Source organism: Mycteria americana, chromosome 11 (genome assembly GCF_035582795.1).
Source record: "Mycteria americana isolate JAX WOST 10 ecotype Jacksonville Zoo and Gardens chromosome 11, USCA_MyAme_1.0, whole genome shotgun sequence".
Classification (NCBI taxonomy): Eukaryota; Metazoa; Chordata; class Aves; order Ciconiiformes; family Ciconiidae; genus Mycteria; species Mycteria americana.
In genome coordinates this window covers 14403727-14430046 of record NC_134375.1, presented here as the reverse complement: position 1 = coordinate 14430046, position 26320 = coordinate 14403727, and the positions used below count along the sequence as shown (strand labels likewise).

The 26320-nt window shown below is 38.4% G+C and overlaps 1 protein-coding gene across 2 annotated transcripts in view; it reads left to right on the top strand.

The window, feature by feature from the left end:
• PPP4R2 (protein phosphatase 4 regulatory subunit 2) overlaps nt 1-21769 on the top strand; it is a 33363-nt gene extending 11594 nt beyond the window's left edge. Inside the window, exons 3-9 of one of the 2 annotated variants that reach the window (XM_075514328.1) lie at nt 9531-9701; nt 14952-15045; nt 16523-16560; nt 16985-17059; nt 17480-17623; nt 18217-18485; nt 19450-21766. In XM_075514328.1, coding sequence (XP_075370443.1) covers nt 9531-9701; nt 14952-15045; nt 16523-16560; nt 16985-17059; nt 17480-17623; nt 18217-18485; nt 19450-19763 — 1105 coding nt within the window. In that variant the 3' untranslated portion in view covers nt 19764-21766. Of the gene's footprint in view, nt 1-9530; nt 9702-14951; nt 15046-16522; nt 16561-16984; nt 17060-17479; nt 17624-18216; nt 18486-19449 lie in introns of both variants that reach the window. The other variant, XM_075514329.1, reaches the window with a different exon arrangement.
• The last annotated feature ends 4551 nt before the right edge of the window (nt 21770-26320 follow it).

Sequence of the window (26320 nt, the reverse complement as noted above, 5' to 3'; positions counted from 1 at the left end):
TATTAGGTTGAAGGGTTTGTCTGCTTGTTAGGAACATTTAAGAAACTAGTCTGCATTAATGCATGGGGGATTTTACTGTCTAAATCATAGTCATAGTTTGGAATTTCCCATGTTAATCTGCACTATGTGGATGGTGAAAATAGCAACAGTATGGAAAATGATGACACTAAAATTAATTGCATCAAAATAGTATTAAAATAAAGCACAGGAAGTAGAAAAATAAGTTTGAAATTCAAAGAGTATTTGAAGCAAGAGTGGAATTAAGTAAGGTACGTTCCTTTATCTGGTACATGAGTGCAGCTGCTTAAAGGAATGGCTCTGTTCTCTACTAGTCACATCATGCATCTTATTCTTCGTTATCTGTAGCATTAATGTTGTGGTTAGATTAGTGATCTGCTTCACCTCCCTGTGTGTGGGATCACAGGAATGTGTGGGAGCAGCAGAGCAGGCTTGCCCTTTCGGTGTAGACCGTGTATAAGGTTAAGTACATGGTGGGGCAGCACCCTCCTTCTCTGCACTGTGATGAAATCCCTGCTGAATTACAGCATAACCAATCTCCCTGTTAATGGGAGTTCAGTGTTGCCAGCTTTCTACACCAGAACTTTTCAGAGGTATTTTCTGAAAAAATTGAAAGCCATTTCTCTACCATTGAGCACTCCTTGTTAAGAAGCAATCTTTATTATTTGTACAATAAATAGTGAAATAGTAATTCCTGTGCAAAAACTAAAATGTCAAATGGCAACAGGTGGGGTTTTTTTGTATGGAAATGCTGGGGACTGTGTTTTACAGGCAGTTCTTAACAAGATTTTTTTAGCTTGTGGACCCCCGTCTATGTAACTGTACTTCCAGGTATCCTTGTTTATACCCAGTCAATATATCTGAAATTAGGGTGTGCTAAGTAAGGTAAAGATTAAAACAAAACAACAACAAAAAGATAGAGGGAGTAGGCTCTGTCTACTGTCTTTCCATCCCAAAAAACAGAGGTAACCAAGGAAGCAGATGAGTGAGAGGAAGAGTGGCTTCAGCGTCCTTTCCCCCAGAGGACTGCAATGCATCAATTCCTCTGCACAGCTTTAGCTACTGACTCTGCTGGAGAGGACCTCTTCGATGCGTGCTCTGGTTGCTGTGTGCTGCCAGGGAGTGGGACAGTCAGTCCTGAGCAGGCTCCCGAGACGAGACGAGACGGACTCCCAGGTGTTCCCCTTTCTGTAGCCTGGGGGAAGGGAACCGCTCTGGGACTTCTCATGCCTGGGGATAAGTTCTGTGCTCTCTGGTGGCAGAGATGGGCCTTTGGTTTGGGAAGTGGCATATTCCATCTAGCCCACAATATTCCCGTTTGGATACATCTTGCATTGAGGCTGTGGAAGAGCATGCTGGAAAGCTTGCCACCTTGCACGTGGGTTTGAATTGGATATGTGATTGCTGGGTGCACTTCATTTTCTGTGCCTTTTGACTTTTCAAATAGTTTTGGAGATTCCATTGATAGACCAGAATAGAAAAGGAATTAACTCGTTTTGGATGAAACTTCAATTTTGCTTCTGACAGCCTGGGGAAATTACTGGGTCTTAGATTATATCTTCATCTTCTATGAGCTCTAGAGCAAGGCACACAAGTGAGGAAACAGTTATTAAAGTTGGCAAGTTATTTCACTTAAAAACACCTGTTTCCTACTGGCAAGTCTCTGTGGGAGTGTAATTTAAGCCAACAATAAGGGGGGGGGGGGCGGGTAGGGGAGCTAATGTAAGTGAGTTGTGTCTCGTGTTAAGTGAGTCCCTCTGAGATTGTCTTCTGGTTCTTTCCTTCTGTGTTTTCAGGACTTTGCCTTAAAATCAGTTTAGCTGAACATGAAGTGTTTGCATCCTAAATATACTATTTTGCACTTTTTATTTTTTTTATTTCTGCTTGTCAGAGAGCTAATAGTAGGAGAAGGGTGGAGAGGGAAGTGCTCCTTTCTTTTACTAAGTTCTGATGTTTCTTTTATGGCCTGTTCAATGTACAGAATCAATAGTAGATCTGCTTTGTTTTCATTTTATGTTCTTTGTGGCATATAGCATCTCTCCAAAACAGATGGCATCCTCTTAAAATTTAAACCAAGTAATTTTGTAATGAACTTAAAACACTGTGAAATCTGAAGACAGACATCCCACCAGGACTCCCGGGACTCTTAATGTTTTAAGTACATAGCTAGGTCTCTAGAAGCTTAACATCCCTTCAATATAATGTTTTTCTTAATTAAACCTGTAATCTGTGAAGCAATTCCAGAAAGATTTATGAAATAATTGCAGTACCTTCATTTCAGGAGGTAGCCTTATTTCAGGCACTCTGAATTCTTCCTCCTGTTCTTTAGTTAATTTTAGGTTTTGTGCTGCTTACCTTCCACAGGCCTTACTGAAGTTAGACAAACTCTACAGGATTTTAAGTTGCAAAAGTGTGTAAGCCATATGTGCGACCTTAGTGTTGTGTCTGATATTTTAATACAGTTGCTAAAAAAAGAGATGGGTAACTTACCCTAGTTGTCTTCTGCACTTGCGGAGACTTGCAGTCCAATCTACACTTAATGTCCAAGTCATGTAGCAATGTGTTTGTAGCAAAGCCTTCTAGTGTAGTACTAAATACACAAGAGCGCTATATCGCTTGTTCAACATGGATAGTTTTTCTTAAAAATAGTAGGGAAAGCACTGTGTTTGTATGCAGGATGGAGGGATATTGCAATGACAACTTTGTCTCCTTTCCTTGTTCTAGTTCTCTGAAAGTTAATGTGTTTCTGTGATTCCCCAGATTGAACGACTTTCCTCTCTGTTTCAGGTTCTTAAGTTGCCTTTTGCTATTACTTCTGTTACTTGGTTTTTAATGTTTGTCAAATCTTGCCCAAACGACTTTGTTAAACATTTCTGGCTTTTTGCTCTTTTTGTTGAAATTCCAAGTCTCCTGAAGTGAATATGCCAAGTGGCAAAAGAATCAAATATAAAAACTTGTCCAGTGGTTGGAAGAAAATATCAGTTAATCCTCTGACATACAAAAAATATCTTGATAGTGCAAGCTATTGACAGAGGGTTCTCCTCTTTCACAATAACCAGTGCGGTAGGGAGAAAGCTGCCTTCTCAGTTTCATCAGTACAAACATTTTGAGTAAGCAGGAGATAAGGGAATGGGGTAAGTCTTTTGCACTCTGGGATTGATAGGATTAGATTATTTCCATGTAAAATGCAATTTTGTTTTTGATATGAATGTTTGGAAAGATGAGTTCTGTGCAAATCATGTTAGTAGAGAAGCAATCGTACCTTGCAAGCAACTTTTGTGCTAGTAATTCTTCTTTTAAGTCAAAGTATAGCATCAGATTACTTGAACAGCTTTCTGTCTAAGGTGACCTCTGTCCCTTGTTGAAGAGTGCTGTTTATCAAATAGAATTGGTGGATTTCTAAGCTTGGTTGATGTTGCTTGTCAAACTTTGGTTGATCTGTAGTAATGGATTAGTTCCAACAGAAAATTGTGTAGTTCAAGTACAGGTGTGAAATAGTTTGCTTTTATTAGAGAACAAAGTTACTTAGGGTTGTATTCTTCCTTGTTTCTGCTCTGGTAATGCGAGGTTATGTCCCTTGTCTAAATTAATCTTTTTTTTTTTTTTTTTAATTCTTCCTTCCCTGTGCGATGGAGATACTTCTGCTGCCTCATCAGCTTTCAGTGAATAAGTACGTTGTAGTACTGTTCTGACTGTAGAGTTTCCTTACACTCCTTCGTGTCTTTCTTCATAGGGTTTAACTTTTTTGCCTTCACTTAGTAATGCTGACCCTGTCCTGGGGTTTTGCGTGTTTGTGTGGGGGATTTTTTTTTTTTAATTTTTATTTATTGGTGGTTTTTTTGTAGCCTGTCATTTTATTTAATCTCTGCTTGCTCTTTAATGTCTCATGTCTTCCCCTACCCCTTTTAGCTTTTTCTCGTGCTGCCTCTCTAATTATATGCCAATAGTATCAAAACTTTCTTATTTCTCATATTATTGGCTGTTTGGTCAGGTGCTGTCTGCTTTCCTGTTTAATTTCTGTAAAACACAACTGAGCATCTTCAAACACTGAAGTCTCTTCCATCCATGTTTCTCTATCATGTTTCTAATTTTTACTTAAATTGCGAGGTCAGGGACTGCATTCTGGTACAATATTACGGTGTTTAAACCTTTTCATACCTTAAAGCACACTTACTAGCATATATTAAATCTAGGACGTAGTATCATGTATTTAAGTAATGCACAAAGGCTGAACGGTTGGACTGTGTATCGGCTTCTATGCTTTCATCTGTTGCTTGACTATTAAAGGTGCTTTTTAAAAAACTTTTAAATTGTCAAGTTAAACTACCAGCATTTACATCAGTCCTGGGAGATGTGTGGTTCTGCTATGATCGATCGATCTATCTATACAAGCTATAGTTCTGGAAGTGTGCTGTGGTTGCTTCTTTTCAGCCATTTGTTACTGCCTCTGACTTTTTTCCTTGCTACGTGCCTTTTTCATAAGACCAGTTCCTTCCTCTAATTTTCTGTATGTCAGAGCAACGTTTCGGTTGATATAAGGGAAGGATGGTGCAGGAGCTGGTGGGAGGGAAGTAGAGGACTTTTTATTTAAGAAAAAATGCCAGCTTATGATGATTTGGAGGATCTGTGAAACTACAGGCTTGTTAGCCCAGGAGAGCTGTCTTTGTATAGGTATATTTACAGAGGATGTGTAATGTGTAGTGAAAGATGCTTTAGATATATATATAACTTCAAAATTGTCATTTGCTAGAATGAAAGTAAACTGAACCAAAACATTTTAAGATCAACTAATTTTTTGAAGTATTGTTTCTGAAGATATCTTTGCAGATCATACAATGTTCATAGGAATCTTTTTCTTTGAGTGGCTATAAAAGAGCTCTCAAAGTGGTTCTACAAATTCACAAGTTAGTGTAGTGGACAAGAAAAGCATGGTTTAGAAGACATAAGTGTGCATTTAGAAAAGGCTGATTATGTACAATGCCGAGTGGGAAGAGCAAGTATTTATAAACAAGCCTGCTCAGAAGAAAGCACGAATAGTATTTTTGCCATGGAATTTCTTCAATTTGATTTCTTTCCAGAGCTTAAAGTGTTTGTCAATTATTTTCCAGTGTGTAAAACTTAATGAGGTTGTACATAAAGCTGTGTGGACGTTTTCTTTTGCTTCCATTTGGCTCTTGATTTAACTACAGAAGGTATTGACCAAACTTTGCTCATTTTCAGTGTCTCCCATTTTGTAACAAAGCACCTAAAACAGGTCTTGCATCCTAATGCTAGAGTTGTTCTCAGGGAGCTTGTGATAAGTGTCAAAGATTTTTCTTTTCTTGAAAACAGATATTCACCATTTGTTTATCTCTTTTCACTACTATTGTCTGGCTTTCTAAGTGACCAGTCTTTCAATGTATGCTGCTAACTTAAAATTTCTAGAGGAGTAGATATACATTGCTTTGCTGATTAGGAGGATATGCCATTTTTAATCTTAATGTTTGTGTTGTATTGGCTTAACAGTTCTACCTATCTTTTATGGACTAAATGGTTTTCTCTGTGGATGATATGCAAGTGAGTTTCAAGAGTTTAAACTAGCTGATACCAACTCTACATGCGATTTTCATAGACTGGTAAAACAGGAAAGGTAACTTTCCTCTTTTGACACTCACTTTTGATCACTTACACTGAAGTAAATGGAAATTAAGAAAATCTTACTGTCCCTGCGGAAACTTTTTTTTTGTCAGAAGTGAATTCATTATTTTAACAATTTATTTTCCAATATGCAGCCGGATACTTTTCAGTTTTGTAGATTGATTTGAGTGTAATCTTCTATAAACAGTTAAAAAATCCTGTTCAAATTTTGCAATACATTGTCACAAGTGTAGATAAGTTTTCTTTAACAAATGTACATAATTAAGGTTGCTTGAAGTAAGATTCTTTTATATAAATCCTTTATTAATCCACCCTCTGTATTATGTTTCTTTTCTGAGGACTTGTTCAGAGTTAGCTTAAACTAGATGCATAGTACACAGCTGTCTAGGAGATGGACTGCCAGTGTCTGATACCATGGTGGTAGATGCTGCTGTTGCTGAAGAAGGGGCTGGCTTTAAGGGAAAAGGAAGCAATTGCAGTTCTGGGTGAAAGCAGAAGGAGCAGAAACCTGCTTTCCAGAGCTGCTCCCCCTTGCTTTTGAAGTATTTCCTTCCTCCTGTAGGAATAGTATGTAGTTTTGCCCCCTTCCTGGCAGACACAGAATGATAAATAGATGAGGTAAGAAAGAGGGGAAGAGGGACTGCTGCTTACTGGGTTGGTAGGAGAGGCAGGAAGGAGGTAGCTGAAGGATGATGTGTAGAAGTCAGAGATTCTTCATCCTAAGATAATGATAGAAGGGTCGGGTGTAAAAGAAAGAAGTGACCTGCATTATACCCTTCCTCCTTCTTCCTGCCTTCCAGGAATCCACTGTGTTGGCACTGCAGGACTGAACTTTGGCTACACGGTTGAAGAGTCTGGAGCTGACTCAGTCTTTTGTGGTGCAAATAATATTTCCTGTTGAGTGGCTGGAGTTCCCAAGTAATTTACTGGTACTGGGATAAAACTGTTCATCAGAAACCGGTTGTGTAGCTTGAAAGTGCTTCAGGACCATCATCTAAATGGAAGCATGTTTTAATGTCTAAATTACAACACTGAGGTCAGGAGATTATGCTCTAGAAGCAAGAGACACCTCTGTGACTTTGAAGCAGTTGTTTATGGTACGAACTGCAGTTACATCTATGATTGCAATGTGAACGTACCACTTGTTTTTAACCAGTTAGCTTTCATTCTGCTAGTAGTGCAGCCACAGCAGCAGGGAATTCAGCAATGTTGAAAAAACCTGCTTGAGAAAAGGAGTAAATATCTAAACAGCAAGCCTGTCCTGACCTCCTGCTGCTGCGGTTACACTGCTTCTAGCAACAGCTTGTTTAGTCAATTTAAAGCTGCTGTTGCTATATCTGGGTTAGCTGTAGTCAGGCTTGTGACTGCAGGATGAGTTTATCCTTAAACTCTGCTGCTTCTGTTTGTAAGCTGGACTGTGTCGCTTGGTTGGCAGTTATTTATCAAGTGTTTTGAAATACAGAATGAAAGATACTTTTTGTGTTAGTATTGCAGTGTATTGCAGATGCACGTTCTTAGCCTTTTTATAATTGAAGAAATACTAATTAAAAATACTTGGGTTTAAAACAAGTTACAGTTTTCTAGACTTCTACATAGGGGCAAAGTGTCACATTCTTTGTTTTCTGTAGCTTCAGCATTGTAAAGAGGAGCTGGTGGGTACTGCTTTCAGGCAGTAGATTGCCACTTTAAACTTTATGTTGTTGGTTTATTTCAACAACACAACACTGATGGGTTAATAGTCTATGAAAAGATAAGTGTTACTATTTAGCAAGAAATAAATAACAATGAAAACAAAGAACAGCTCGAGTTTTAAAGTGTGGAAAAAAAAATCTAAATGGGGTTGTCAAAGAATGCTTAGAATAATAGTGGAATCCCCTTTCATGAGGCAAGTAAAGCTCTTGGGATGCTCTGTAGGGAGTAATCCTGCTCTGGCATGGGGTTATTTACTGGGTCTTCTGTCTGTGTTTTGTGATGTGCTTATGTATTAAATCTGTGATTTGTTACGAAAGCTTTGGTCTCATGGTGGTAGCACTGCAGAGTTGGATAGCTTTTTAATTTGACATTTGTAGTAGTAATGCCTAATATTGTACACTGGAAACATTATAGTATTCTGCTTTGGCTGTATAATGCTAATTGGAGCAATAATCCAGTGAGACGCAATGATGCTGTTTATCCATGCCATTCCCTTTTGGGACCTTGTTTCTTCTTTCTTTCTATTTTTGTTTCTGGTTTTATTATTATTCACTAAGTCCTGCGTTCCCCTCTGTTGTGAGGTTCTTAATGGTTTCTTGTGAAGGAAAAGGGAGGTTTGCTTTCCTCTTCAGACTTCCCCCTATTCTTGCAAATTTATCAATCCTGATAAAAGACGGGGGGTTTGAGTTTGAATCTCTGTAGATAAACCTGAGCTAAGTTTTCCCCCTTTTCATCTCATAATTATTTCTTTGAGACCAAGGAGAAAATTAAGGCAAAGATAACGTGGCACTGTTTTTCTGGTGAAAGTAGGCTAATATGACCTCATTGGCCTGTGGTTTTATATTTGGTAGTACTGGTGCTTGAGAACAGCATGCAGGACGCAAACGTTGTCACTTTGCTGGGGAGTCACCACATGTAGTTCACAGCACAAATAGTTGTAGCAGCCTGACAGAAGGTCAGATGTTATGTGGGGTTGAGAATGGTCAGGGCTGTTTAAGCTAGCACTGCCACCAAAGATAGCCTGTAGAAATACAGCCTTTGGCTAAATAGTATTTCTTTCAGCAGGAGCTGAAGGGCTGTCCAGGGTTTTGGATTTTATGCTTGTTTGATTTGAGTCCATTCATTCCAGATTGCATATGTTACGGATAAATGTCAAAGATAATTTTCTCTCTTTCTTTATTGTTGGTTTGTTATTCTCCCTGTTTCTTTTTCTCCACTAGCATCTCCATCCTCTAGCTGTGAAAGCTCCTGCATCAGCTTTAATAGAATAAAATTGATAGTAACTGAACTAAATCAGTTGTTCTCAAGTTGATCCCTATGCTGCTAAGAAATGCCCTAGCCAGAGGAGGCCTAGAACAACTTCTGTGACTGTTGTGTGGGGTGATTGGTGTAGAAGGGCTTTCTCAGCATTTTCCCACCTTGTCCGTTGTACGTAGTGTGGGAAACCTGTTTTCTAGAAAACTTCAATATATAGAATTCTATAAATGATAAAACTTTAAGTTGTAAGGCAGAAAGTAATTTGGAAAGATCTTAATAGATTACTTACTGTTGTGGGAATGTTTTTCAGGAGTCAGAAGTTGTTTTTCTCAAGTATTCATCAGCAAGTGCTAACTGCGATACAAAATAGATTTGCTTTTCTGAGAAAAAGAGGTACTATTAAATGCTTTTAAGGTGCATGGATATTGAGCAGTTAGTTCCAAAAGGCCTGTCAGTAAGATTTTGTAACAGAAGCAGATAATGCTGTGTACAATTGCTATATGGTTTCCAGACTTGAAACACACTTTTCTTTTTTCTTTTTCTTTTTTTCGTCCCGTCCCTGCCCCCCCCCCCCCCCCTTGTGAGCTCAGTGAAAACTTTAGACAGCATGTAGGCTCACTGGTAAATTGTATAGAATGCATGCATATTTCACATTTAGGTTTGAATTGTAAGTTGGTATTGGTTCTTTAAGGAAATTACTTACCCTGTTGTTAATGGCAATTGACTGTAATATTGTTCTATTGCAATTATTTAAATAGCTATCATGCTTTAAATTCAGGAAGAAAGATAATACTGCATTACTTGCCTCATTTATCTTAGGACTGGCATACCAGCATGAATGTTGTTTTGCAAACATGAAGTTATGCTGTTTTTCTGTGGTTTTAGGGCTGACTTACATATGTATTTGTTCTTGTGTTTTAATGCAGGGTTCAGTGGTCTCAGTTTAAAGGCTATTTTATTTTCAAACTGGAGAAAGTAATGGATGATTTCAGAACCTCAGCTCCTGAACCAAGAGGGCCCCCCAATCCAAATGTGGAATATATTCCCTTCGAAGAGATGAAAGAAAGAATCCTGAAAATTGTCACTGGATTTAATGGGTATGTATCATTTGTTTTCTAAAATCAGGATAACAAAAATATTTTCCCAATTTTTAACTTAGTAGTTTGTACTATCTATCTGTGACTGTTCATTTTGCTTCCTGAAATAGATGAGCAGAAGCAAATATATATATTGGAAACATGTTACAGTAGTTTCAAAATTTCACTTTATTTTGTCTTTGAATGAAAATTACGACATCCTGTGACGTGTCAGTCACTTCAGTTTTTTCAGTATGTAGTTAGTTTTTAAGTAATACCCTTCAATGAAGCATGGTATTACTATGTGCATTTAACAGGTAAAATAGATAGTGAAGTCAGATTTCTTTCAATATGGTTTGAAATACCTAATTGAAAGAAGTCTTTTGGTGTTCAGTTCTTAATTGCTTTGTGGCAGTTCAGTAGCAGTTGAAAAAGTAATGCCGTGATAAACATGGTGCGACCAGGAGGCAAGGTGTACCTGGGTTTGAATTGTTAAATTGTGCCAGATTCAAATTTACAGATTGAGTGATACTTACTAATTGGGAGACTTGCAGTATTCAATCTATTGTCTTAGATTAAAGTGTATACCCTTTGCTTGTTTCATAATTCTGGAAGCTTTTGTTTCTTTTAAAATAAAGCTCCTGATTTTTGTTTTTCATCTTTTATTTGGTGTGTCTTTTTTAATAGCTTATATAGTATTTTTCTTGTTTCTAAACTGAATTACATACTTACCATAAGCTGAGTCATCCTGCTTGTGGGTCTCAATGCTTGCTTAAGAGAGACTTTTTCAGCATTTTTCTCAGCTTGTCAGTAAACGGGCATACTAAAAAGCTTGCCTCCCTGTTACCCTGAAATTTCAGATTTGGAGGTATTGCCAAGGTCCTTAGTATCATAATTTGATGCTAGGTGAATAATTTTTGCTGTCATTGTTCTGTACTACTTAATTTATTTGCAGTTTAACTGTCTCTTATAAGGCAGATCTCATCTCTGCCCCCCCCCCCCCCCGCCTTCAAATTGCTCTTGTGTAGGATGCTTCTACGAATGTGAAATTCAGCTTGTTCTCAGCTACCCAATATTTATACCAGGCTACTTCACTGGAGGAATTTAAAAACAAACCTATCCTTTATGCCCGAGTTTGCCTCTCTCCCACCTCCCCCAGCTTTTTGTTAATGCTTCACTGCCCACAAAATTTGTAATGTTCTCGCATGGAGACAGCTAATGAATGGGCTGCTGTTGTCTTCTGCTGTTCCAAAGTGTACTAAACAAACTTCTGGGTGACCAGTCTGGAGCTTACTCTGTGGCTGTGCTATTTTGATCTATTGCTGTAACACTTAAGAGTGCTCAACTTCCTCATACTTTGAAGTGAACCACCCAGTCTTTGAGGAAGCAAACTGCATACATTAGTTACCTTAAAGAAAATAATACATTAGGATGTTTCAGAATCTAGGATTGTAGGATTTATGAAATGACCAATTCTACAATTCCTACAGTGAGGATATGATTGTGAAAGTTGAATCGTGGAGATGTGTCCAAAAAGTAACAACAGCAGGTTTTGGTTTGTGCAATTGGATGTATTCAGGCTTCTTATTTAGAGTTGTGGATGTCACTTCAGGATACCATAGTGGAGAAGGAAGCTACTTGATGTGACTTTATTATTAGGATGTTTTTATTGGTGTTTGTTTAAAAGAGTGAGGGAAAGAGTTCATTAAAACTAGCAAATATTTTTAAAGTCAAAGAAGTAACAAATTAAGAACGATCCCTGTTTTGGGATCTTTCTAGATGAAGTGTCTTTTAAAGAAAGCACAAACTGGCTGTTTTAACCTTACTGTATCTTACTTGACATTGTGTAATATGCTTGCAGAGCCAGATTCTCATGCTATACTTTAGAATTGTTTTGGAGTAGGAACTTCTTAAAAGACTTGCCATTTTCTTTATCCTTTGCTAGTGATGCAGAAAGTTCCAAGGGAAGTCATTGGGGATCCCTGATGACAGAGGAGTCTTCACAGCATGAATAAAATAGACATAATCATAACCCAAATTTTCATTTATGTGTATTTTTGCTACAACTTAATATAGCTGTTATAAGTATTTTTCCTTCAGATCCCTCTTGAATGCTGTCCATACAGTGAATTTTTGGTTTGTAATTAATTCTGAACTGTAGTGCAAGGAAGTGCAGTTTTGAGTGTGCTCGTATAGAATTTTAAGTGGTTACCTTAAGTAGGCAGATTAGGACTATTCACGCAGGTCATGTACTGAACTAATTAAATTTCTACGCATTTAAGATCAATTTTCGTACTGCATTTAAGATGGATTTTCGTACTGCTCGCAAACTTTTGCATTGGTGTTCATGTATAGATTTACACCAATTTCAATTACTTCTATTATAAACTCACATTGTTAAACTATTTTAAAATAATAGTTTTACCAAAAAGAATTCACAAGGTGAAGCTAACTTTGGGTTTTGCTAGTTAAAAACACTTACAAATGTTGATCAAACTACATGCAAAGGAGGTGATAGTGTGACACTTGGTGCCATCTGCTGCTCAATAAATGAAGTTCAGTTTACTATGGAAAATTTTGGAGGAAAATGAACTGGTTTTGGCTTTTGTTTAAACCTTTTATAGCTGAGAGTAAAATAGGAAGGCAACTTCTACTTCTGGAGTTAGTTGCAGGCTGCACACTTCCTTGAATATGCTTATTCCCCAAGTAGCCAGAACTGTATTGATGTTCACAAAATACTTCATCTCTTAGTACTCCAGGTGTCCAGCTAAATACAAATTAGCCAGGCAGTGATTCTCCAGGATGTCTTACAGATTGGCTGATGAAAAATAATTTAAAATTCTGTGTATTTTTGTTTCTGTGAAAAATTGATTGTTAATGGACAGTCTAGTTTAGTAAAAAATTACAAAGTCTCTTTAATTATGGACTTTTCAACCCAAAACCAAAATGGCCATCAATGAGAAACAATAGATACAAGTAGTGCTGTACCTATGTGGAAAACTTAACAGATCAAGTAAATTCTTTGTGACTGAGTTAGAGTTGTTAAGAGGGCACTACGCAGAAGCTGAACGCTATGAAGAATTTGGGTGTCGGAAAGATTACTAGTTGACCAAAAGCTGCTGAACACCAGCACTATTTGATTGATACTAAAGAAGCTTTAGGGAAATTAATAACGACAGAAACATTGTCAAGCTTAAGAGCCTTCATGTAATAAACTGAATTAAAAGGAACACGTGTTCCTGGTTTGTTCTGGTTTGTATTTATCAAAGTTTGGGGGTGGGGGAGGAGATACCTCTGGGTCAAAATAGGGAGGTGAAATGTATTTTGCCTGTGTGCCAAAACACTTGGTTTCTACCATTTTACTTGCTTTTAAGCAATAACATGTCAAAACGAATGTTTTAGAAAAACTGTCATCTTATAGCATTACTTTTTGCAAGTGTTTAATGTATTTAATGCTTCATCAGCTGTATTCTAACTCTCCACAGCTGATCGATGGAGATTAACTTCACCACCTTTCTATTTTTAGAAGTTGAGTAAAGATTAAATTGGTATGGTGTAATTCAGGGTGAATAGCAAGGGAAGGCATTAATGGTATGGAATAGCCCTTTGGCCAGTTTGGATCAACTATCTTGGCTGTGCCCCCTTCCAACTTCCCATGCGCCTGGCAGAGCATGGGAAGCTGAAAAGTTCTTGACTAGTGTAAACCTTACTTAGCAACAACTAAAACATCAGCGTGTTATGAACACTGTTTTCAGCACAAATCCAAAACCTAGCCCCATACTAGCTACTGTAAAGAAAATTAACTATCCCAGCCAAAACCAGCACGGTAGCAGAGTAAATGTGGTATACCTTCTGTGTCTTTTCAGGTAGCTGCATTGGAACTAGGGCTAAGGGTGGCTGCATTGTAGCCTACCTCCTTACTGTTTTCCAGTTGAGGATTATAACTTCCTCAGTAACATAATATAGAGACAGTTCTGAAAAACATAATTAAATTGTTGATACTTGGTAACTCTCTTTCTGATTACTGCTTGCTTTTAGTTAAAGTGAAGTGTCATGTAGTATGTATGATTAATCATAGCTATGTTGACCTGTTTGCACGGAAGTAGTGGTAGATCTGTGCATCTTTAAGATGTGGCTTTTTAGCTAATGAACTAAGCTTGAGATACATGCTGTGTTAGCTAATGAAATAGACTTAAGATACTGTGTACCGAGTTCCTCAGAAAATAATAAAACTTGAATTTTAAAAAAAATTTACAGTATAGGGATATATACACACGCATGTATGTAAGTCTGTATTGATACTGCTCTGAATTTGGTGTATCAGTCATATTCCCAATGAAGAAATGGTTCTTAAGTATTGTATTGTATCAAATATTCTTCTTAGATGAATTTTTGAAATGTTTATGGCTTCAACTTCAAACAGTTAACTGTAAAAATGCATGATTCTTTATTATTTTATTGAAATAACTTTTAAATTATTTTACTATTTTGTAAAAAGTCACAAAAGTTTGTTAAAATGTGACACTGAATTTGCAATGAAAGTGTGTGACATCTCAGGTAACTGGTAAATGTATGTAAAGTATTACTTGTCTGAAAGGTCAGTTTCTCATTTAAGTAGGGATGAAATTGAATGCAGAATTGTCAGAAAACAGAATGTGTGCATGTGATGCTTATGGATTTATGTATCTTACTCTGAGTTTAATTATTTTTACTGAGCTGTTCCTTGACAGATAAGTATACTGTCCAGTTGTGGCAAAATACGAGTATTTGTAACAGCTTTACTATAATGGCTCTACTAATTCCAACATTTAATGCTTTTTTTCTGTAAATGTATTTTTTAAAACGTGAAATAAACTACAAGTTGAAAATTTTTTAGCTCTAGTGTGTATGACTCAAATTTGTTTTGAAGCACTTACATTTCTGTTCTATATACTTGAATAATAAATACAGTCTTAAACTATTTTACTGTTGATGATCTGATTTCCTTTTAATTGGTTTAATGAATTGTTTGAGTCGTGGGATGATGTATTTAGGATTCTACTTAAGAGTTTTGTGGTGGTGAGCACAAAAGACTGCTTTGTTACCTCAGTGTATGAGATAGGGGAAAAATAAGGCCTTGAGTTACTACCCTATATTGCTAATGATAACAAATTTCAGTACTGTTTTCTTCCTGTTTTCTCAGTAAGGGGGAGAAAGCAATGACGTTGTTGCTTCCTAACAGTCATGCTCATTAAAATAAAATTAAATTGTTATAAATCTATTTCATTGCAGCATCCCCTTCACTATTCAGCGACTCTGTGAGTTGCTGACAGATCCTAGGAGGAATTACACAGGAACAGACAAATTTCTAAGAGGTGTGGAAAAGGTATGTATTTTTCTGAGAGAGAACACAGCTAAACAGTCACAACTACCACTTAAATAACTTCTGAATTGCTCCCAAAGGTCTGTTGGTTTCATTATGTCTCATAGCCATAGCATAGCTAATAGCTACTCTGAGTGTATGAGTTTGTTTCATACCTTTTAACATCAAAAAGCAGTTTTAAAATAACTGAAGACATAAAAATAAATCTCAGGGCTTTAACTGTTGTGTTTCCTAATCACTGTGCAGTACTCCAACTGTAGTTTGTGGAGGATGTAATGTCACTTTTTATATTGAGTCCTGGCTAGAAATAATCAAATAATCAGCTGAAATAATTTGAGTTTTTTGATCAGGCATTTCCTTCCACGTTTGGGTTCAGATTAGATTCAGTAGGTGAAGGAGAAGGGAGGCCTCTTCCTCCTAGTGTCTTTTGTTTCAGTATTTAAATCCTCTTGTGTAGAGGACTGTGCCTTCGTAAAAGCATCCAGATGTCATTTAATGGCATTTTATAGCTTATGTCAGAATGTGGGATCTTACAAAAGTAGATAACAGACTTTCAGGATGTGGTTCCACATAGGATTTTCTTGATGGCAAAATGGGCTTGAGGTTCCTATTTAGATTATTTGGTCGAAGAAAGATTTAACTTGTAAATGGAGTGGTTTTCACTGTTATAATGGATGTAATCTGGTGTATTCTTGCAACTTAAGATGGGAAGGAGATGGTTAGGAATAAATGATGAGACAGGGATTTCACAACGCAATTTCTTAGCCAACAATGAGATCTGTGAAACCACACCTCAGGTTTTATGGAGAACCCTAGTTAAAGTTCATCTGGGCTGATTTAGCAGGCCCTGTGATAAAAGGCTCCCTGTATAATTGGGCTAAGTATTGACCTGAAGAGAGAAATTTACCTAGTTTTTAAGCTAGGTTTCTAGATGTTAAAATTGATTTAGTTTGCAGTGCCATTCAAGAGGGAGAGGTGGCTAAGCAAAACGTACTGCATTAATCATTATTTCTGCCCTTTCTTTATGCGGGGCCAAAATAATTTACCGTTTGAAATATGGCTGTGCCAAAAATAGCTAATAGTGCCTGCACACGCTTTTGAATGCAGGATTTGTGTACAAACAGAGCATTTCTCCAGCAATTTGGAAGTTTTTCGGCATTTTGGAATACTTTGCTTTCCAGAGACACTTCAGTTACAAATTACAAACGCTTGGGCCTGAGGCTTAATGTGCTGGTCTTGTTATGACAGTAACCCACTTATGAAAATACTGATGTTTAGTGTAATTATGGCCTGACCTTGTAAAGAGGGAGCAGAGATACTTTTTATGTACCTATCATCTGTTGGTAGCTTTCCACCCAATTTTCTGTAGAGATACTTTAACAGATATGACCAAAATCCTGTAACTCATTAAGTTTTGGGGTGTTGTCAAGAGCTGAAGCTTCTGTTTCTGAACTCTTAATATGTTGTTTGTGTATTACAGAATGTCATGGTTGTCAGCTGTGTATATCCATCTTCAGAGTAAGTATAATCTTTTTTGTGAAACTTTAAGCTTGTGTTAGTAGAGGGGAGAGTGTGCACATGGGTCTAATATTTCTCTTGCTGGCAGTAGTTGTATCCAAGAGACAGACATGCAGAGTTCAGTTTTCATTATCAATAGTTAAGTCAACAGTAGTGCTAGTGGTCTGCAAGTGTTACCTGTAGTAATTTGGAAATGAACAAACAGCTTTGGAATCAGATATGTGGTACAGTTCAATAACAGCTGTGCTGTAAATTCATATCCTAGCCTATTTCCCTAGTATAATGTATAGGTAGAGAATCCCTTGAGGACTGAAAGTGGGGGACTACTTAAGTTGGGGTCGAATTCTGTGTAAACAAGCTTAAACTAATTTAAAGTTCCTTTATTCATAACATTCCTGTCTGTTTGTTTGTTTCGTTTTGTTAGGAAAAATAATTCCAATAGTTTAAATCGGATGAATGGTGTTATGTTCCCAGGAAATTCACCAGGGTACTCTGACAGGTAAGTTTAGTTTCAGGAGTTAACTTTTTCTGGATAAAAGAAGGGTAGTTCTGGAAATAGCTGGTTCAGATCCCTTATCGTTACCTATTTTGATCCCAAATATGTAGCCTCAAAAATGGGGTGTGACATGGAATACTGGGGAAAGGAGGGTAAAGGAGGCATGAACATACAGACTATGTACTCTCTTTTTTGATCTTTTTGTAACCTCATTGTTTAGAATTTTTTTTATTTAAAGTTTTTATCATAGTTTGCATGTTGTAGGCAAGGAATTTTTTATTCAATATAAAATAGCAAAGTACCTGATCTTTTTTTCTTTTGTTTTGGTCATCTTTTAAAACAAGGTTATAGCTGCTTTCTGCCTATTAGGAACAAATTACTTTACTAAAAGGATGGGTTAATTTTTTATTATTATTTTTAAAGAGCTAATGTAAATGGTCCTGGAACTCCCAGACCAGTAAATCGACCGAAGGTTTCTTTGTCAACTCCTATGACAACAAACGGTTTGCCAGACAGCATGGAACATAAAGAATCAAGCTTGCAGCAAACAGGAGATAAAAAACACAGGTTTGTGAGGAGTAATGTATTTTGAGTTTTTATTATTCTCAGTTCTTTTTCACTTACATTTTAAAAATATTCTAAAAGAGAATGGCCATCTAAGGTATGCATAGTTAAGTCTTAACATAAGAATATCTGCAGCAGGATTTGATGTGTACTTACTACTGTTTGGGCTGTCTAACTATCAGCTCAAGCTTCCAGAGTTGCAGTAACACATCTTGTAAGTGTATGGGATGTATAGTAAAAATGAAGAGTGAATAATAGAATTCAGAAATCTAGTTACCATATTTGTGTCAGGATGTTAAACTATAACCAGATACGATATTTCATAAACGTTTGCCACTGATCCTGACAGTAGGAGCTGTCTGTAATTTGCACCGACCAGAGTAGCCTGACCATTCTGCATTTTCATCGACAATCAGGTGAAGGCATAGTGATGGCTTTGAGGTTTTGTTATGTAATACATGAAGTGAGTTCTACTGTTCTCTCTCATAGAGTGTTTAACTTGAAGTAGCTGCTGCCTTTTTTTTTTTTTTTGAAGTGTGTCAAGATACAGAATGTTTTTCTTCAATAAAAACTACAGCTGCTTTTGTTGTTTATAGTGAATCACCAGCATCTGAATCGGAAAGTGCTCAGAGCAGCCCAGTAAAAAATAAGCACTCTGAAGATGATCCTGTAGAAGCAGAAGGACATGAGGTAAAAAGACTTAAATTTGACAAGGAAGGGGAAGCCAGAGATGCACCTAACCAAACTGCCTCCAGTGAAGTTTCTTTAGGCATGGGGGAAGAGACAGAAACATCCTCTACATCTCAGGATAAAGAAAAAGATGCTACTTGTGCCAGACAGCACTGTACAGAGGAAGAGGAGGAAGGTATTTCAGATTTTACTGTCTCTGCTCTCTGCATTTTCCAAGGAGTTGGGATTTTCTTTGCTGGAGGCCAATGCTGTTGGGATTGCTGAGTGTCTCCAGTTGTGCATAAAGATGAACTGCTTGTTCATACTTCAATTTTGCATAATTTAGCAATTCTGTTATTTCTTCTTTCTTTATCCTAGGTCTCTATTTAAAAGTTTATAAAACGGTACTTAAAATTCTTGTAGGCAGTCAATTACATGAGAGTGGTAATGATGCACCAAGAATTTGAGAATCCCTACTTGAGGGTATCATCAGATGTTCTCTTCTGTTCTCCAGAAGGGGGATGGGTCATATCTGTGTTTGTCTGTATTATTAAGAAATTACTGAAATACAGATATAAAGTTATGTTCTTGCACTGAGGAGGCTGAGGAACGATCTCTCCAGATCCTATTAGAACAGTGAAAATTACCTCACTCTAAGGCAGCCCCTGTACCTAATTAAAAAAAAAGAGATAAATCAGTCTCTTAACTGCAGTTTTTTTACATAGTCTCCAAAGTTTCCTTTTAATATTTATTTTTTGTGGCTCATGTATTTGTAAAATGTTCCCCTAGATCATGATGGATGTACACTTGAAACAGTAATATTTTCAACATTTCCAAAAGATTGCTTCTGAATGCAAATGAAGGAATGTGGGGAAGCAAGAAAAAGTTACTTGTTAGACTGTGTCTTTATCCACTGAAGCTTAATTAAGTGAAGCTACCTATTTAATAAAAAACCTGGACTTGATGGCATATTAGGATAGTTCAGCTATCCTGATTAAATTGGCTAATCCTTTACATCTTCTAATAAAATTGGGGATTGTCAGTTTTTCCTGTCCTTGGCTGTTGTAGAAGTATTGCTCAGCATAACTGGGAATGGAAAGCAGCAGGGTTAAGATTTCTTTAAAAATGCCTTAGTAATACTGTACTTTCACCGTTTCTAGAGTCCTTCATGTCTCCCGGAAATGTTGGTTCAGACAGAAAAGATCAAGAAAAAGACACTGAATCCTCAACTGTGAATGAAGAGACCTCTGAGGAGAACAATCAAATGGAGGAGTCGGATCAGTCTCAAGCACAGAAGGATTTACACTCAGATGACAGTGAAATTAGTGGATCTGCCAGTAGTGGAGCTGACTGCAGTGAAACGGAAGAGTTAGGGTCCTATGCTAGTGAAACTCCAGAAATTTCATCAGAGACCCCTATGGAAAACAATGATGAAGCCACAGAAGTTGCAGATGAACCTATGGAGCAAGACTAATTTAAATACACTTAGATGCAGTATTTTCCATAAGGCTCCGGTTTTACACTGTATAAATAATTTTATGTAATAAAGTGGACCTTTAGTTTTACAAAAAGAAGCAGGTTGTAAAATAAACTTCTCCATGGATTGAACCTTGAAAGAGTTGTACGTGATAAGAACTGTGAATACCAGCTCCTTCAGGTCCTGCTTACCGCTGAACTTTCGTTTGGTCAAATCAGTGGTTTGTGTATAGTTTTTTTTATTTAGAATAAAAGTTTTTAAACTGGAAGGTAATTATAATTTTGACAACTTTTTTGGAGATTACCACACCTAGTTGTATGTAAGCAAGAAAGCTTTTTGTCTTGTCTTTTTCTGACAGCTATAGCAGTTACTTCATATTTTGGTTACAGTTTCAACATTTGACATGTGAAATATGGGGTTTCATGCTGGTTTCCAGATTTTTATTTGAATACACACTATGAAACCTTATGTTGTGTGTTTTAAAATGTTACATTTCACACACACATACATACACGCATGCACACGTATGTGTACCCTCACTGTTCTAAGGGGGAAATGGTATATTTTTCTGTTTCTATAAAAGATAAATACAGCAAATACTTTTTCTATAGGAAAAGACTGAGTTCACCTCTCAAGGCACTTTGTTTTGCCTCTGGAAAACAAAACAAATGAAATCTGGCCCATATGAAACCCTGGAAATATTAACATTGTTGAAAACACCAGAGTAAACACATTCCAAGAGAACTGTTCAGATTACAACATTTTTGTATACTTCTGAGGTGCCTGAGTGAAAGGATTTCATTTATTTATGAGAAAATGTGCTTTATGTTGAGAACGCTGTAATCAAAACATTAGCTTAAACTTTTGTAGAAGAAATGTTTGAAAATATGATAAGAATATCTTGGAAGAAATGAACAGGTACTTGCCTTTCTGAGTGCTTCTTGGAGCATTGTGAATATTGTAGAGAAGTCTCAAAATTATTCTAAGGTATGCAGATGGCATCGGTATGATCACACCACTGTATTGGAAGAATTAATATATGACCGTAGTTATGTACCTGAGCTAAACGACTAAAGGTTTAGGGGTGCATAGAAATCACCATGATTTGTATAACACTTTGGAAGCGAACTAAATATTTTTGAACATGCTACTTTGACAGCCAGTGTTACATTTTTTTCAAACCAGCTCAAAGCACAAACTACTGCTTTAAACTCTCGATATTTTCCAGTTCCCATATTTAAAGACATGCAAGCTGCAACCTCCCAGTCACAGTTACTGGCTGCCAAGTTTATACCTGTTTCTTCAACTGTACCTTTTTGATATTTAGAATTTTTAAATTTCTGTAAAGTAGATTTTTGTAGATTGTAATGAGTGCTCACTGCCATTGTGAAACGGTATATAATTGTATAATTTCTGTGTGTAAACTGAATGCTTGGGCTTTCAATACAGTATTCATATAAAGCAATAAATATTAATGTTATGAAATATCTGAGTACATTTTTATCAGAACTGTCCCTCTTTGGTTTTAAGTTCACATACCTGAAGTACAAAAATGACCTCTAAAATGCATGCTGATAGTTTCTTGTACTACATGGTATGCTTTGTATCATTTTGGGGAAATCTAGGTTTTGATTAATACCGGAATAATTTGGCTCAGTTGGAATATTTATAAAGTTACTTCTTGCTGATGTTACCTATCAAGTTCTAAGCAGACAGGATTCAGGGAGATGCTTGCCAAAAAAAATCCTATTGATTGAGATCCCCTTGCAGAAAGAAAATTGTACTTTGACTCATTTTCATTGTGCTTAAGGGTTGGATGTACATTACAAAATTAAGGGACTGAACGAAAATGTTGAAATTAGGAAAGTTTAAAAATACAGTGATGTCTTATACTTCTTTTTTTTTTAATATTTTGCCAATGAGAACAAAATTTTAAAATTTCTAAGTTTAGAGATTTCTGAAATTTTCTTTAGACTGTTTATTTGTGAAGATATTGTCAATAAACTTGTTCTTTAAGCACCTGTGACCTTTCGATATGTTTGTTTTAGCAGCACTAGTGCACTGTTGTAAAGACTTGCAGAAGAACTTTGAGGTACGAATCCATTTATATATCTGCACTTTTTTTTTGTGATGGCTAATAAAAATTGAAATCACATTTTAACATCACAGTAAGCATCTTAATACTAAATATGTGCCTACATTTAAAGATTGCATTTACTAAAGCAGAGAAGATTCCCTGTTTGGGTTTTTTTAAAATATGGATTTAAAAAACCCAAACCTACTGCACTTCTAAGCAGCTGTATTTTGTCAGAGGCATTACACACCTCCAGATACACAGGCAGCTGCTTTTTGGTGTGTGTGGACATGTAGCATTGAGGCTATTTTCATAGCTTGTATTTCTTTAAATCTGGATGCTTTAAGTTCCAGAATTACATACACCCTGGAGCATGTTTCTGTGTGCAGCCATCCAGACAGAATTGGTCATTTTGCTTGCAGTTGTGAAGGAAGTGCGTGGTTAAACCCTGGAAAACCAGGCAACAGGTGCTTTAGAGTGTTCATGGGTGTATTTCCTACTAAAATCCTTTTATATGGGACTGGAATATAAATAGAAAACGTGATGGAGTTTACTTTTCAGAATACAAGGTAAAGGTCAGCTCTTAATTCTGCTCTCTATATTTAAAAACATTGCGATGTCAGAAAAGTGGATTTCCTTGAAGTATCTGAGATGCTCTGTCAGCCTTGATTTTTAAGCCTCAGGGACTATCTTAATGCTTGCGATAGAGATAGCTTTCTAATACAGCATGTGCTTTGAGTTACAAAGACTAGTACACTGAAGTTAAAATGTTCAAAAAAAGTCTTTGAATTGATTCAGTGAATGGAGCAGAAGCTGCTGGAATTTGAGGTTAATTTACATGCAGGAACTTTTGCTGGGTGCTCTGCAGTGCCCATCCCCATCGAGGAGCACTGGCCAGGCTCCCCAGTGCTAGGGGTTTACTGCAGAAAAGCCTTGCATCCTTCTGTCTCCCAAAGGGAGCTCAGAGCAGCAAAAGCCATATCCCTGTATGAGGACCTCGGGGTTTGTGTCCTCGCCTACAGCTGTCTGACTCTGCATAAAGTTTTGGGGCAAGGATTATTACTGCTTTTTGTATTGCTAACCATGTCCAGGATGAAGCTGGATTTTGTTTTCAAATCCTCCTGGATCAACTGCTGGCTTGAACAAAGTAAACTTTTTTTTTTAATACAAAAATTGTGTTCTGAGGGTTTCCAAGGCTAAGGCACCTCTGTCTTCAGCACTGAGTATCTCGCTTTTTTTTTTTTTTTTAAAAACATTTCAGCAGGAAATACTCCTAGCTGGAAAAGTAAATTGGAATTGCATGGCAGTTTATGTCTAGCCTAGGGGGTTCAGGAAACGGGCTGAAAAATATTTCTTCTGCTGCTTTAGTCTCTGAGAAATTTTGTGTTGTTTTTTACTCAAACAGTTTACTGAAAAGCTGCATCATGACTCCAGCAAGATTGTCCTGGGGTACAAAAGAATCAAGAAATCAAGAATTGTCCTGGTACAAAAGAATCAAGCTTTTATTTTTAGTTCTTTGTTAACTGGGGGGGGGGGGGGGGGGCGGAAACAGAGCTGAAGCCTGATAGAATATTAGTTTTATGAGTTTTCTGTTGCAATAGTTAAGTGGCAACCCAGTGATTAATTTAAAAAAAATTAGATTTTTTTTCTAGAATGAATGTCTTCTATTGACTACAACTGTACAAAACACCCTTCTGCAATCCTTTGGCATTTTTTATTCATACAGTGCATTTCTAGGAGGAGTTTAAAAGTTATTTGCATCTCAGTGTGTCTGAGGTCAATGTTCTTCCGTTAGACAAGTATGGAAGAGGTACGGATTACTGAAGGCATCCTGGTTACACCCCGGCCGTTACCAATGAGAGACCCACGTTTTGTCACCTAACAAGTAAACTGTTGTTAGTCAGAGCTCTTCATCCTCATTTGCCTCAAGGATGTTCATGCCAGCAAATTCTTTACGGATATACTGTTCTTTTAGTATCTACATGGTTTAATTGAAAGGGGTTAGCTCCGAAATTTGCCTATCTAGGCTGTATCACGTACCTATGCATTTGTTCCCTCTAGACCTCTGTACAGTGAATCGTTCTGCTGCTGGGCCTCTCCCGCAGACCGATAGTTAGAACAGTTTATGGCATATTTTGTCTTCATTTCTGTTTTTGTGAGAAGGTTCTGGGACACAAGGCACCTTATTTCCAGGATTCCTACAGTCTGTCAAAAAGTATTAATGCCAGCAACTAATCGCCTGCAGGCTTAAGTTTTTAGGTTAAGAAACAGTCCTGTGTTTTCTAGCTGAAAGAGGATGTTCTGGTTTCTATGGATAGAAATGGCAATCATGTTTTGACTCAGGATGATCTTTCAATGCATGTGAACAAGGCACCTGAAATCATTCCCCAAGTTTTGGACTATTACTTACCAACTCATCTGCAAGGTTCGCTGTAAACGGTTGCGTTATTTCAGCTGTAAGTTGATCCTCTGTCCTCATGTACACTCGGGAAAGCTGCTTATCTCCATCCATGTTTTTGCAATAAACTATAGACAAAGTTCTTGAACTACTTCTGGCCTTTGGAAATTCTTACCGTGAGCAAGCGGTGACAGACCCTACTCAGGACTGGGCTTTTCCCTGCGTATTTTATTCTGTGGTCCAATTTAGAATTGCTGGACAGTGTCGCCGCAGGTAAAGATATGAGAAACTGTGGGGGCCGCTGAACACGGCAAATTTGACAGTGGCTCAGGCTGATGTTACTTGATACGTGTGTCTCCTGCCGTCGTGATGCAACAGGAAACTGAAGTGTTTAATGGTGCTTAACCCTCCATTCCCACCCCTGGGTTGCTGCAGCTGCTTGTCAGTGCGCAGCGCTCTCGTATGAAGTAAGCGTAAGTACCCTCTTGGCCCCGTTCCAGAGCGAGTTCCCCTCTCTCTCTCTGTCTGTCTGTCTGTCTCTCTGTCTGTCTGTCTGTCTCTCTCCCCCCCGATCGGGGCTGTTTTACACCTCCAGCAAGGAATTAACGGGAGGAGCCGCTGCCGGCGTGGGGCCGGGCTGACCCCAGGCGGGCGGCGCGGCGCCACCTGGCGGCCGGCAGCGGCTCCCCAGCCAGGGCGCCGTGACCGGCCCGGCCGGTGCGGGCTGGGCCCGGTGCGGGGCTGAGCCCGGTGCGGGGCTGGGAGCGAGCCCTGCGAGCGGGAAACGAGGAGTTTCCCGAGTGAGAGAACGGGGGAGGCGGCGGGGGGGTCCCCGCGCAGCCGGCGGGGCGGCCGGGGCACGGGCGGAGCGCTCCCTGGCCTCACCCGGGTGGCTCTGGGGACAAACTCCTGCTGACAGGCGCCCGCAGCGTGGGTCCGGCCCTCAGGACCCCGCAGGGAGACAGCCGCTGGGACAGGCTACAGGTCAGCAAGGGTGCCACCAAATACTTAAGATAAATCATCTCAGCAGCAAACTGAGCTGTCGTTCCTCATCTTGTCCTTCTCCCCTCCACGCTATCAAGAACATGCCTGGTGACCGCCTTCCTGCTAGCAATCCTCTGGTGCGTTGGAAACCCTGTTAGTTTATCCTGCCACCCCGGTTTTGCGCCTGCAAGACTAAACAAACCCCATTCTCCCAACCTTCCCCCATAGCGTGTGGTGTTCTGAGCCATTGCTCTGCTCCCATTTGTCTCCCTTGTCCTCAGAATGCTGTATCCAAATCAGGACACAGTACGCCAGCTGCGGCCTCCCAAGCAGCGGGGAGTAATGCCTCCCCTGTGCTGTGTATAAGTCTCAAAGTGATATTTGACTGTATTCAATCTGTGGTCCACCATAATCTCCAAGTCATTTTTCTGCCCAAGCTGTTTCTGAGCTGTGATGTCCTGTGGCATATATTTGATTTTGCCTGAAGTGTACTGTTCTGCTGTTGTCTCCCTCCAGCTACATCTTGCAATCTTTTGTACCCTTTCCAACTTATTTCTTTTTTGTTAGATTTCTTTGAATGCTCATCTTGTTCCATAAGGTCTTTACACATGCTTCTCCCTTCACTGTGCTGTGCCTGTACTCTCAGGGGTACTTTATGTTACAGTGCTGTCTTGTTAATAAGTCTGGAACAGAACTGGACCCAGAGCAGATACCTGCGGGATTCAAACTAATCTTAAACTGTGCGTTAGGGTCTTCAGTGAGGGAAGTGTACATTGGTATTTGTGAAACAGAAAGAGCTCGTCCTTGTGGGTTTCACGTGAACTGTAGCAGGCAACAGCTCCAAACTGCAGCTGTTCAGCTCCTGCTGCCGAGGCTGCTCCCATCCCTCACCGTGACACTCGTTCTCAGGCAGCTTTAGCACCATTCACCTCTTGCTGTCACTACAGTCTCTTGCAATAATCTGGTAGACAGATGTCCTGGGACTGTCTTGCAGCAGAGCTACGAACGCTTGTGAAACCGGCCTTTGCAATGCACTGGTGATACAACTGATCGAATGAACTGGGACAGCCGCCTGGCTATCAGTAGCTGCCTGTCTTG